Consider the following 12,640-nt stretch of genomic DNA (forward strand, 5'->3'; position numbering starts at 1 on the left):
ATCATCCAATAGAAAAAAAAAAAAAAAAAAGAAAGAATTTTCTTTGCCAAGTACATTGCTGGCTGCAAACACTTCCTGCCAGTTTTGCACATTTACATTTTGAAAGGATTTTCCTAGGCAACTGAATTACTTAGGTATGGGCTGAAGACTAGCTCTTATCCCCAAAACCAAGGTTCACTCCCAAGTGGCTGCACTTTGATTTTCAGAGAAGGGCCCAGCAAGGTTACCACAGGGATCAGTGGTTAACCTCAATCCTACTAAATCTACTGGAAAAGGATCTTAACAATGCTGGTAGCAGATGTGAATTTGGGAGCAACTGGACATACCAAGGCAAATTAACTCAGCAAACTTGAGAGGAACTATATATATGGGAGAGAAGTAAATCTATGAAGAAGAAAGAATAACTCCGTCTGTTAAAAACATGTCTTAAATACAGATGGTGTATCAGCTTGGGGAAAGAAACCTAGAAAGCAGTGTTTCTGCAAGAGATTTAGCACTGACAAGGCATGACAGTGCATTATCTGTAAAGTTAAAAAAACCCAACAGTATAAATATAGGCAGAGGACAGGTTTTTTGGCATGCAAGCTTTTGATGGCATTTTGTCCCATCCCATTTGACCTAATCCCATGTGCTGTAGCCTCAGCTGGAGTAGATCTTCTCCAGGAATGGTACAAGACCAGGCAGCACCATGATCTGCTCTTATTTGCTGTGGCATCTGTAAAGAGAGGTGGCGTGAGGTAGGGAGAGGAGAGGACCATATCCAAGAGGGTGTAATTCATCCACGGTTCAGCCCCGCAGGAGATCCAGCCGTCGGCTTTCCTCCAGCATTATAAGGCAGCGCTGCCTGTGCCAAGTTACTTACAAGCTGCTCTGCCAGCTCGAAATCCAAATCCAGCAGATTAACTCTGAGTGGTCTGTTATAGGTAAATCCACGACCAAACTCCAGCTGCATCACTCTGTCAAAATTGCTCACTCGGTCCAGCCCCACAAAGATGAGAGCATTGACACCTGAGAGGGGGGAAACAGAAGGGCTGTGTGATGGGGCGAGGTGCTCTGCAGAGCCTGCACAGCCTCCCCTGTAAGAACTGGGTCTTTATCCACCTCTTCAATTGCAAATGGAGCTTACTCAATCAAGAACAAGCATCTTCAAGCACATTCAGTGTAAGCTACCCACATGCTTAGTTACCAACAGGCAGCTAAATGTCACAGGAAGGCAATGAAGAACAGCAAGCACATGTGGAAATCATGAAATCCTTATTCATTACTATCAAAAGCTGGTGGATTCATGAGAAATGGTGGTAAAATGGGCCAGCTGTTAATATGGACTATAACCACTGCCTTGAAGAGTAAACAAGTTACCTTCTGTATGCAAAGCAAATGAAGCAGCCTCCAGCTGATCTATGGAGTCATCTGCACCATCAGTAAAATGGATTATGACCTGGGAGAGAAACAAATTTATGTCAGGACCCAGAACATTTCATGTATGAAACACAATCCATGCGCAGCCTGAAGGGCCTTCTTCCAAGGGATGCTTTGTCTGAGAGGAGATGGGGGAATTGCTACGCCCTTTCCAGGCCATGAAGCTTTGCATTTCTGTGCCAGGTTTCCATACACTGTATCATGAGGGTGTTTGTTGCTAAAGCACAAACAGGGAAATATCTGGAAAGCAATAGTTTGCAGTCAAGCAGTGCTCATGGGTACTGGCTGCAGTGATGCTCAGCAATTGTCAGGACAGAACCTTGACAACGTAGGGAGTGCAGGAAACAGGTAGGGTTTAAGTGACCAGATTTATTATGAATAAATTTATTTATTTAATGAATAACTCTTTAAAATTTATTATGAATTTACAGTTGCTTGACTAACTAAAATGCATCAGAAGTTAGCTTTCCTCGCCAACACCATCCCAGTGACCTTGGTTTTGACTTACCTTGGTGCTGCTGGAGGGCGAGGATCTGAATTTGTTCATGTAGGACCTCAGTGTATCCGCCGTGAGGAAATAGGGCCCACGGCTACGCATGCCCTGAAACCTCTCAAAGAGCTCAGGCTGGTACTCGGAGAAGTCCAGTCCCTCCACAGGTCCCCCCCGAGCCTGGGCCATGATGGCTACCCTGACATTGGGCGCTTGGTTGCCAGTGCAGCTGATCTTTTGCATCTGTGTTATTCTGTTCAGCACAGACTCGACTCTGGACTCCAGAGCTCTCTGGGAATTGAATATATTTTGGCCTGGCCCCACATCTGTGACATCAAAGCCAAGTATCACATCTAAGTCACAATCTGAAAGAGAAATGCAAAAAGAGAGTGTCACCGTTGAGCAATACAATTGCTTTTCAAGTAACTACTTCCCTAATCATTCTGTTAGTCCTTACGGAAGACACTCTGCATCAAGAAGTGCCACCATTTGATACACAAATGCCTTCTATTTCCTTTCATCATAGCAATGATAACCTGGGATAGTCTGCATTTTATTAATTTTAAATTCTTTTCCTGTGCAATTGTTGCTTAGCATTGGGAGAAGCTGACTAACCCAAGTCCAACAGAAATTTACATTTTCATCAGGCAGCCAAGACTGCTGCTTTCTGTCCACTGCCTGAAAACCTGTCAGTATTTGCACAGTGTGCATGCACCTTCTGCCTGCACTTGAAGCAACCATCCTCCAGTCACAGAGATGTAGAGGGAGGTGAACAACCAGGTGACTGATCTCGAGTCCCTGGAAGATGTAGCTAGGATTTACATAGGATAGCTGGGAATTAGGGCAGAAAGAGGCATTGAAGTTGCTCAGCATGAGTTAACGAGGTGATGCACGGTCTGCCTTTCTGCAGGAATATTTAGCATGGGCTTGGAGCCACTCTGCAGCCATCGAGCTGCCCCTTGGTCTGGAACATGGGAAAATCAAACTGCAGGATGCCTTTCATCTGGATTTAATGTCTTCTGCTCCTACATAGGCTTTCAGACAGGGAGGTGTTTGAATTTTCTTTGATATTAATCATATTAGTGCTGCACTCAGGAAGCACTCATGGTTACCACCAGCAGTGGTTTGCTTTTCCCTGCGCTCAGTTTTTCATCTCAGCTGGAGCTCTTGGTCAGCTCAGGGCTGCTGTGGCTCTCCGTCAGCTTCTCCAGAGGTTTGGGAGATGCCTCCGCTCAAAAGCCAGAGGGATGAGCCACAGTCAGTTGTGCTGGGAGTAGGACTTGCCTTACTGTAGTAAGTTAAACCAGCTGCTGGGAGTCTGATCTGACAGCAATACCAGCTTGCTTACTCACCCCAATTCCTCTTGCTTGCCTTTTGAAACAGCTAAATCATGGGATTCCTTCTTAAGGCAACTCTACCTTAAACTACAACCACTTGTGCCCTAGAATTTTCCCCATATACCTGTCACAAGATTAAGCGGGCACCCTGGATGATCGGGCAAGAGAAATTCTGACTTCCAGCACACAATGCATGGCAGGGACTGAATGGCCAAGAAGTCCCATCGGCTTGTTATAAGCATGGTGGGCAAAACAAGGACCATCATTTTTCATTTTGGCACTAAACAAGTTGCTCTGCCAACATGCCAATATCATGTCTACACATCTGGAGAGGAAGGTAGTGAGACTTAGTCCAAAGGCAGTTAAATAAAGGAGCCTCTCCAATGCAGTGGTAGGAGGCTAGTGATTTAGTACCTGACTGTCATATCTGAAATTATTCCACCACAATGGCACCTCTGTGGTGAAGTTACACCAGTTGTTCATATGCTGAAGCACACAAACAGGCAGCTCTCATACTGAAGGTAAGTGCAGCCTACCACCATGATCATGGAGGAGGTCTGAGCCCATGCGGCACCTCGGGCTACAGGCAAAGCACAAGAGCAGACTGGACAAGTCCATCAAAACACATTGGATGTTAAAAGCCACCCTCCAGAATGACATGAGCACATCATGGAATCAGAAGGGTTTGCGTTGGAAGGGTTCTTAAAGATCGTCTAGTTCCAGCCTTTCAGGACTGTGAAAGGATCATGCTTACCTCTTGTAACGTCCGTCGTTCCTGGGCACAATTTCTCCTCCATAGCAGCCTCCAGCGTAACCAGGACCTGCTCGTTCAACTCAGACAGCTCCTGGGCTGTGGATGCTCTGAAACTCATGGCGCTCTCACTGGCCAATCTGCTGACTTCCTTCAGGTCAATGTTTTTCACGCCGACCGCGAATACCTTGACGCCTTTCTGTGTGATTTCCAAGGAGGCACTTGGCGCATCATCCAAGGACTTTCCACCCGTGACAATGAAGGCAATCTGGGGCACCCTCTCATCAATTCGGCTGCCAGCCTCTTTCACAAAGTGTTTTGCCTGGATATGCTTGATGGCCGCACCAGTGTTTGCCACTCGGCCGCCTTTGTAGATGACTTTGTTGATGGCATCTAAAATCTGAGGTTTGGTGGAGTAGTCCTTGAGGAAAAACTCATCAGTGACATCTGAGTTGTACTGAGCCAGTCCTACCTGGATGGAGTCTCCATCCCTATAAATGGCATCTACCACAGAGTAGACAAACTGGAGAACTTCTTGGAAGTTATCTCTCCCCAGATTGATGGAGCCATCCAGCAAAAACACAATGTCAGCCTGCTTTTTACCTACTGAAAATATTACAAAGAAAACACAGTTATTAATAATTGTTTGTGACATCTATAATATTTAAGATGCTTAGTGCTTTGCAAAGTATTGTTATATTTCTCTTTTCTACCTTTTTAGTTTCATCAGTTTTTGGCATGATTTTACATCTGTACAAGCAGAAGGGTTTTTATGCAACACTTATTACAACATTCATACAACATTAATGGGTTTTGTGATAGACACCCTCATCTCGTTTCAAATCTAATTCTATTCTTTCTTATCTACAACAAAATCTTCTTCCAAGTGTTCTTTAAATCAATGCGACTAAAGGGTTGGGAATCAAAAGGTGTTATTATGGAATCATTTTCACATTATACAAATTCTATCTGAACTCTGTCCAGAAAAGTCTACAGGGTGAATAGCAGTCTTACCAGGTACTAAAATTCCAGGGGTTTCTGTTGTGATTATCGGAAGCTCTTCAAGAATACTCTGCACCTTCTTTTCTAAAGTTGGGAGTCCGGTGAAGTCCCGTACCACAAGGACACGCTCAGGATCATTGGTAATGACCTGCAGCTGGTTCCTGTCCACCTTCCTGGCCCCGACACCCAGAGGTTTAATGGCTGTTGAAGTGATCACGTTAGCAGGTCTGTTCACATCATCCTGGGACCGGTCTCCGAGAATGACGACTAGGTGCTGAGGCACTCCATCTTCTATCCTGCTCCCTGCAGATTTGATGAAGTAGTTCTTTACCACATAGTCTAGGGCTTTGCCAGCGTTCACAGGGGACCCTCCTCTAAGCCTCAAGCGGCGGATGGCTTGAAGGACAGCATTTTTGGACTTGTGGGTCTTCAGGTAGAACTCAGGGAAGACATTATTGCTGAACTGCACCACACCAATTCGCACTTTGTTTGGCCCAACTTCCAGCTGCTGAACAATTCTGCTGATGAAATCCCGAATGTGAGCAAGCCCATCAGGCCTAACGCCGTCGGAGCTGTCAATGAGGAAGACTATGTCCTTTTCATCACCAGAAACATCTGCAGGGAAGCAAGAAGAGAGGAAGCTATTTGTGTGCCAAGTCTTTGCTTGAGCTTTGCTAGAGGATTTCTGTGTTGTCTATTCTCGTATGATGTAAAACGCACAGTATATTTTAGCCAACTTTAGGCATGGTGCTTTGGGGAGCCTCTCCAAAAGGGCTTGTGTGCAAGTGTGCATGTGTGTGTTAACAGTCTGCCTAATATTCGAAACATGCATTACTCAGAGCCTTATCTGTTTCATTCATTAACGTTCTTTTCTGGATTTGTCAGTGTTCCCAGATTTATTTTGCCCCAGATTTATGTCTTTTTCCTAGAGAACTTTTAAATGGGAATAGACAATTGTACACGTTGTGGTATTTCACTTGAAAATCAAAATAGGTAATGTATTTAGGTACTTGGGTAGAATTTCCACATGATCTACACGTTTTCATCTAAAACTGTACATGTGCTACACCTTTGCTTTTAACTAAGGAAAACCTTGGTTTATAGAGAAGGGATGAAAAGTTATTTATACATTTGGGCAACATTTACTTGAATAGCAACCTAGAGGCAGCCGGTGTTGACAGAGCCTTACCTATGGGGGGTTGCACATCTCCCAGCAGCTGTCTGATTTGGTCCCCAGTAAGGGTTTCAATAGGAGTCAGCAGCTTCTGCTCGAGGCTGGGCAGTTCTTGGAAGCTGGAGACTTGAAATACATAATCAGGACTAAGGGAAATCTGTACCATCTCCTCAGGATCCACGTTCTTTGCTACCACCATAGGTGCCACTCCCACTTGTTTGACCTGGAGTGATGGGTACTCTAAGTCATCGTCGGACTTGCGGGAGGAGAGGATTATCAAGAACTGAGGGACGTCCTCCTCTATGCGGCTCCCAGAGGGCCGGGTGAAGATGGTCTTTGCCACAAACTCGAGGGCCTCCCCCACATTCACCTGCTGGCCACCCTGGGGCCGCAGCCGTCTCACAGCACTCTGCACCTCATCCTTGCTGGAATGAGCATTAAGCAGGAACTCCACGTGGGGATGCTCGCTGAATTGGACCACTGAAATCCTGGTGGTGTCAAAGCCCACGTCCAGGTTGTTCACTATTCTCTCAATAAGATCACGGATGAGGTAGAACTCCTGAGCTGCATAGCGGGAGCCATCAACCATGAACACAACGTCCCTCTTCACACCCGCTGCAGGAAAGACAACAGCAGTCAGAAGACACATCAGGTGTTGCTTATGGAGAGCAGCTAAGTTCATCATCTACATCGCTGGCCCCTGACTTTGGCCATGGGGAAGATACTCTTTATTTCATTGCCTATAATATCTCCTGGGAGCCCCAGCAGGCAGCTATGGGTTCAACCCAGAGATGGGACCAGTCTGCTAGGCACATGCCCAAGCAGTACAAGAACAGCAACTTCCAGAACAAAGGAAGTAAGAGGGAGCAGGGGAAACCTGCAACAGTAATTTCTTGTGGTGTCTCCACCCAAGGAAACATAGACTGGTGATGCTCCTTACTCAGGGCACGTTGCCAGGGAGCCTGGGGTTGTTTCACATTTCATTCTGAGAGATGATGAGAAATAGAAGATCTGACCCTTTTCCTGATGCCCACTTCCAGTTTCCCTTCCCCAGTGAACGAGCATGGCAAATGTAAGACACGTCAGCAGGTCTTACATTTAGCAGAAAGCTGACCTTGATTTATAGTAGTGTGAAGGTGTCCCTGTAGCACCTAAATGACGTTATTTCCATTCCAGGAAGAATAACACAGACTTAAAATCCATCAACTTAAAACAAGATAAAGGTCATAGCATTCACTTTGGGTCTTCCATGAGGATACAACATGGACCACCTCAAGGGACAGGACCTAAAGTGGCTCAGCTTAATTACACAGCTCCTACCAACCCTAAGTACATCAACAATGAGACCAAGATGGACTTGGAGTCTTAGTGTGACCATGTTTGCTTTTCTCAGTTTGTGTTGCAACCATGATGTTACTAAACATCATATTTTGCTGCCGGCTCTCGGTGCAGACACAAACATCTTCTCACCTGGGCTGGGTGGTGTAAAAACCAGATCGGGGGCAAGTGACTCTATCTCTTTCTTGGTCAGCCGGATGACTCTGTTTGAGACGACCTGCTGCACAGTATCCAGCTGGCTGAAGTCAGGCACAGAGATAGCAAAATCTGGGAGGAAGGAAATTGTCTGCAGCTCTGTAAGGTCAGCATTTCCAATCCCAATGCCAAAGGGCACCGTGCCACTAGTCTTCAGGACCACTGAGGGCCTCCTCACATCATCCTGGGACCGGTCAGCAGTCAGCAGAATCAGGAACTGTGGGACGCCCTCTGCTATCCTGCTGCCGCTTGACACAGTGAACACGTTCTTGATGAGATAGTCGAGGGCTGCTCCAGTGTTCAGAGGAGATCCTCCCATAACCTTCAGCTCCTGGATGGCATTGATAAGTTCTGCTTTGTCTTCGTGGGTGTCGAGTAAGAACTCAGGTTGTATGACGTTGCTGTACTGTGCGACGGCAACACGGACCTTGTCACGACCAATATCCAGGCTTTCGACAACTCTTTGGACAAAGGTCTTCAGTAGAGGGAAACCTCTTCTGACACCATCCGAGCCATCGATTAGAAACACCACATCCTTCTTCTCACCTCTCTCAACTACTGTTTGAGACAAGTAAGGGAAGGGGAGAATAAGTCAGATTCTCTTTTGTATTGATTATTATTCTCCACATACAGTGAATCAAGGGAGTGCAAAAGCTCAGGGAGGGGAAAGCGAGGTGTCAGGATGGTGGTTTGATGCCTTTGCCATCGGATGCAATCCCTGGTGAAGAGTCAGATGGGTGGAAGTCGGTGGAAACCACAGGGCAGCACATGCCATGCCTTACCCACCGAGTCATAGAATCATAGACCCATAGGAAATAGGGTGCCAAGGGACGTTGGGTGCCATCTCCTACCTGAGGCCTGGAGAAGCTGCCAGCTCCCAAGGGGTCAGGGAAACTGGCACATGGCTTTGCAATATGCAACCGGAGTCTGGGGCATCAGGGATCTTTTGCTCCCAGAGAAAACTGAGTTTCTGAACAAAATGACACACTGCAGAAAGGGTGCTCACAGGGAGTCAGTGAAGAGAGAGAGAGAAAAGCTTTTCTGAGGCATCACTGAACTTAGAAATAAATAATCCTGCAAATGCTCAGACAAAATAAGAATTTGCTGGAAAGCCCATCCAACTGAAAATGCTGAAATGCTTTTCTAAAATGTTAGACACTGATTTATTTTTTTTTTTTTACTAATTTCAAGCACAAAAAAAAAAAATGCTGATTGTGACTAAACATTCTTCTTTTTTAAAAAACAAGACCATGAAATGTCAAATATCAAAGAACTGTTGATGCATTCTGCTATTGACTAACAGAATTGCAAAGCTTTGGCTCAGTGAAGCAGAAAACATCACTGCTTCCCAAACACAACAACTGATGGATGCCAAAAGTGCCATTAGCTTGCTTATAGCAGGGTCAAGTAGGACAAGCAGGAGCATATACTGTCCATCTGAAGAAAATCTTAAATATCTGCTTATGAATGTTGGATGTATAAAGGGTTAACAAGAGCAGCTGAAGTCTTAAAGCAGACTTCAGGCCGAGTTTATTATTTGAGAGTAATGTTGGAAACTTGGTGGGTTAATGCATAAGACTGGAATATTAATATAGCTTGAACTGAGAAATACAAGTAGGAAGAGGAAGAAGTCAGTGCCTGATGTATCCCATTTTCATACACTTCCTCCAAAGTTCAGGAGCAGGAAAAGAGAGTCCTATCAAAAGTCTTTGGGTAGCAGATAAAAAAGAAAAAACTATGGGTACTCTTATGAGATAGTCCTCTTTTAGTCAAGAATACTAGGAAAAGTAGGTGGATGCAGCTATTTCTGAGCAATTAGCACAATTATTCACAGCACTTGGTGGTCAAATGGATTCAAAATTATCTTGACAAGACAGAAGTACTTTGAAAAGGGAGGATGCAATTCAAGAGCACTAGTTGCACTAGAGTCTGTGTTGAGGCAGAAGCTGCACAAATACAGGAAGGTACAGAACTCTGCATGGAAAGGATGAGGTAAGAGATGATTAGACGGACACTCCAGTCATTTGGAGCACACTGACATTGGAGAGACAAGGGTGAAAAGGTAGAAAACCTACAAGACCTGTGAGGAAAGATCGAATGAGCTGGGTACACAGCTGGTGACATGAGAACCAAGACAAGACGTACATGGCAAGCTTAAAGTAAATGAAAGGCTGTCACACAAAACATGGGAGTGGGCTGACATCTGTATCCTTCTTGAGCTGGAGATGTAAGAGGCTTAAACTATGACTAGGAAGGCAGAGGTCTGACATTTAAGGAGAAGTATCTACTGATATAGATTTATAGAATTTAACAGGTTGATTATGGAAGCTGCAAAATCTCCTTCACTGGAGGGTTTTCAGAACAGATTCAGAACAGATTCAGAACGGTGCCAGCTGGCTCTGGATAAGAAGATCCTGTTGGGAACAAAGGTATGTAGCAGATGGCACCCTGAGATCCCTTTCAGCCCTATTTCTTTTTTATGTTTCTATGATTCTAAGTCCATCTGTCCAGGACTTTTACAGAGAGATATGGATGTTATTACACTTTTCCTTGTCCCCACCAGCTGTTGGGAGACAAGTTAGTTCTCAAATTAGGACTGCCTTGGGATAACACACAGCTGGACATGCATAATTTCCAGTACCGCAGAGTGAATTTATAATTGTGGTCATGTGACTGTTTTTAAACTTTTTTTTTTTTAAATTCTTCAAATAATCCGTACTCATTTACTGTGCTTGTAACAGTAACTGAGTCAAAAGCATATAATTTATTGGTGTGTAGGTACAAAATGTAGAAACTGCCGTCATATCCCTTAAGAAATAATGGAGCAAGAGTGAATCCAGAGCGATGCAGTGCTCCTTACTCCCTACCACTCCTCCAGAAAAGGGAGGATGGAAAGACAAATTGAGACAAGCCTTTATTTGCTTCTTCTAGCCCTTGCCCAGCATTGCACATCAATTTATGCAAGATCTCTGAGGCAATGATGCTCTCTTATTTCAGTTCTGTACCGTGTTTTACACACTGGTAACAGCACCTACTGCAGCTCTTGCAGCTGAACAAAAGGCTTTTTCTTTACTCATCTTTAAAAATCATTTTGGACCTTAAGAGTTTGCTGGATCAGGGTCTGACCAGAGGAAAATTGAAGTAAATAGCAGTTTCTACACAATCGTTTCAAACATCACCAGACTCAATTGCCCCAGTTACCAAATTGAGGGGGGCATGTAAGTGGTGTCTTTCAGCCTCCTGGAAACCCTGTGGGTCCCTGTACCTGCCGGCTGAAGCTGGATAGTTTTCAACAGGTTGACTATGTTTGGCTGAAGCTCTGAAATCCGAGGGAGGGAGTCGACATTCAGAATGAATTGCGGGGCATAAACGATCCTTTCCAGCTCTACGGGGTCAGCATTTTTGGCTTTGATAGCAAAGGTCACCACTCCAGCTTGTTTCAGAGCATCTGACGGTTGTTCCACATCATCAGTTGATCTCCCAGCAGCCAGAAGGACCAAAAACTGAGGAACCCCTTCTTCAATCCTGCTTCCAGCTTCTGCCACAAACAGCCTTCTTATAACTTCATCTAACGCAGCTCCAATGTTCAGTTGCTTCCCAGTTTTTATCTTCATCCTTTTCACTTTGAGAAGCATGTCTTGCTTAGATGGGAGTTCAGCAAAGTCAAATTCAACTTGGATGGTGTCACTGAATTGAGCTACAGCTACTCGCGTGGCATCGGGACCCACGTTCAGGTCAGAAATTACTTTGTGTACAAAGTCCCGGACGGCAGGAAAGCTACCCAAAAGGTTGGCTGAGCCATCAATCAGGAATAAAATATCTTTCTTGCTTTCTAGAATAAATTCACAAATGAAAAGAGGGGAGAAAAAAAGATATGAAGACATTTTTCTTCTTAAACATCATCCAAGAAACTTACGCTAATTAGCTGGGTTTCAACATGCAAAGCAAGTGATTTTCATTTACTACAGTATTCAAAGGCTGCAGAACTAAACAGTACCGTTGACTTATTTGTCTAAGCAAAAAGGGGAAGCAAGGATACCTCTATTCTAAGACTCAATAAATTCAAGCACCGGATATTCATATCATATATTGAATAGCATCATATCATTCATACCATAAATTGGCTGCTTCAGATTAGGCCAGTGATGTTTATGGTCTAGCAATATGCAGATAATAGAGGTATGAAGTACAACAGCAGTGGAGGGTTGGTTTTTTTCTGTTTAAAGGCTCGGTAGATAACAGACAGTAGTTCATACATACATACATACACACACGCAAAGCATTTTGTGTATTCTCTTAAAGTACTCCTCCCCATTGCATCACACAGAATATCTAAATCCATGGGTGAGTTATGACTTTGGGAAGAAAAAAAGTATTTTACCTGTTTCCATTTGATGCCCTTTAAATCTCACTGAATATCCAAGGCAAAACCAAGCATCTCATATCTGTATGCCTTAACACCTTTCATATTAATCTTGTCTCCTTTCCATACTAAACAATCCTGGTTGTTCAGGTTGTTCTTATTTCTTCATATGCATATAGCCACAATAAGGAAATTATTATTTAAGCAATACCTGTTTAAAAGGGGTTAAACTTGCCAACAACTTTTGGCTTTAATGTTGGAGGATAACTTTGAAGATGTGGAGTGAAATTCAACCTTTGCCTCTGTGACAGCCTGATGTGACTCTGGGGAAGGATTTGGCCGTGTGTACCTGGCTAGAGCTTAGCTCCCCTGTGCTCTTTGCATGACTTTAACCATTCCACACCACTCCTGGTGGCCAAGGGCGCATGCTCCCACTGATTAAGCTAGTGCAGATGATACCTTTACAGGTTGTGACTTCATCATGGCAACAGAAAGGGAACACCTGAGTGACTGGTGGGCACAGACTCACTCAGATCCTCCTTTAGTCCTGACCTGCCAAAGACTTAAAATT

At 44.4% G+C, this 12,640-nt stretch overlaps 1 protein-coding gene across 1 annotated transcript in view; it reads right to left on the reverse strand.

Annotated features, from left to right (window-relative positions):
- Positions 1–12,640, reverse strand: part of COL6A3 (collagen type VI alpha 3 chain) — a 63,305-nt gene that overhangs the window by 27,468 nt on the left and 23,197 nt on the right. Inside the window, exons 7-14 of the mRNA XM_074910508.1 lie at positions 10,972–11,538; positions 7,644–8,264; positions 6,189–6,788; positions 5,012–5,614; positions 4,001–4,600; positions 1,928–2,274; positions 1,360–1,438; positions 863–1,008 (exon numbers count right to left, since the gene is read on the reverse strand). Of these exons, the coding sequence (XP_074766609.1) occupies positions 863–1,008; positions 1,360–1,438; positions 1,928–2,274; positions 4,001–4,600; positions 5,012–5,614; positions 6,189–6,788; positions 7,644–8,264; positions 10,972–11,538 (3,563 nt within the window). The remainder of the gene's footprint in view (positions 1–862; positions 1,009–1,359; positions 1,439–1,927; positions 2,275–4,000; positions 4,601–5,011; positions 5,615–6,188; positions 6,789–7,643; positions 8,265–10,971; positions 11,539–12,640) is intronic.

This window comes from Athene noctua, chromosome 7 (genome assembly GCF_965140245.1).
Source record: "Athene noctua chromosome 7, bAthNoc1.hap1.1, whole genome shotgun sequence".
Lineage (NCBI taxonomy): Eukaryota > Metazoa > Chordata > Aves > Strigiformes > Strigidae > Athene > Athene noctua.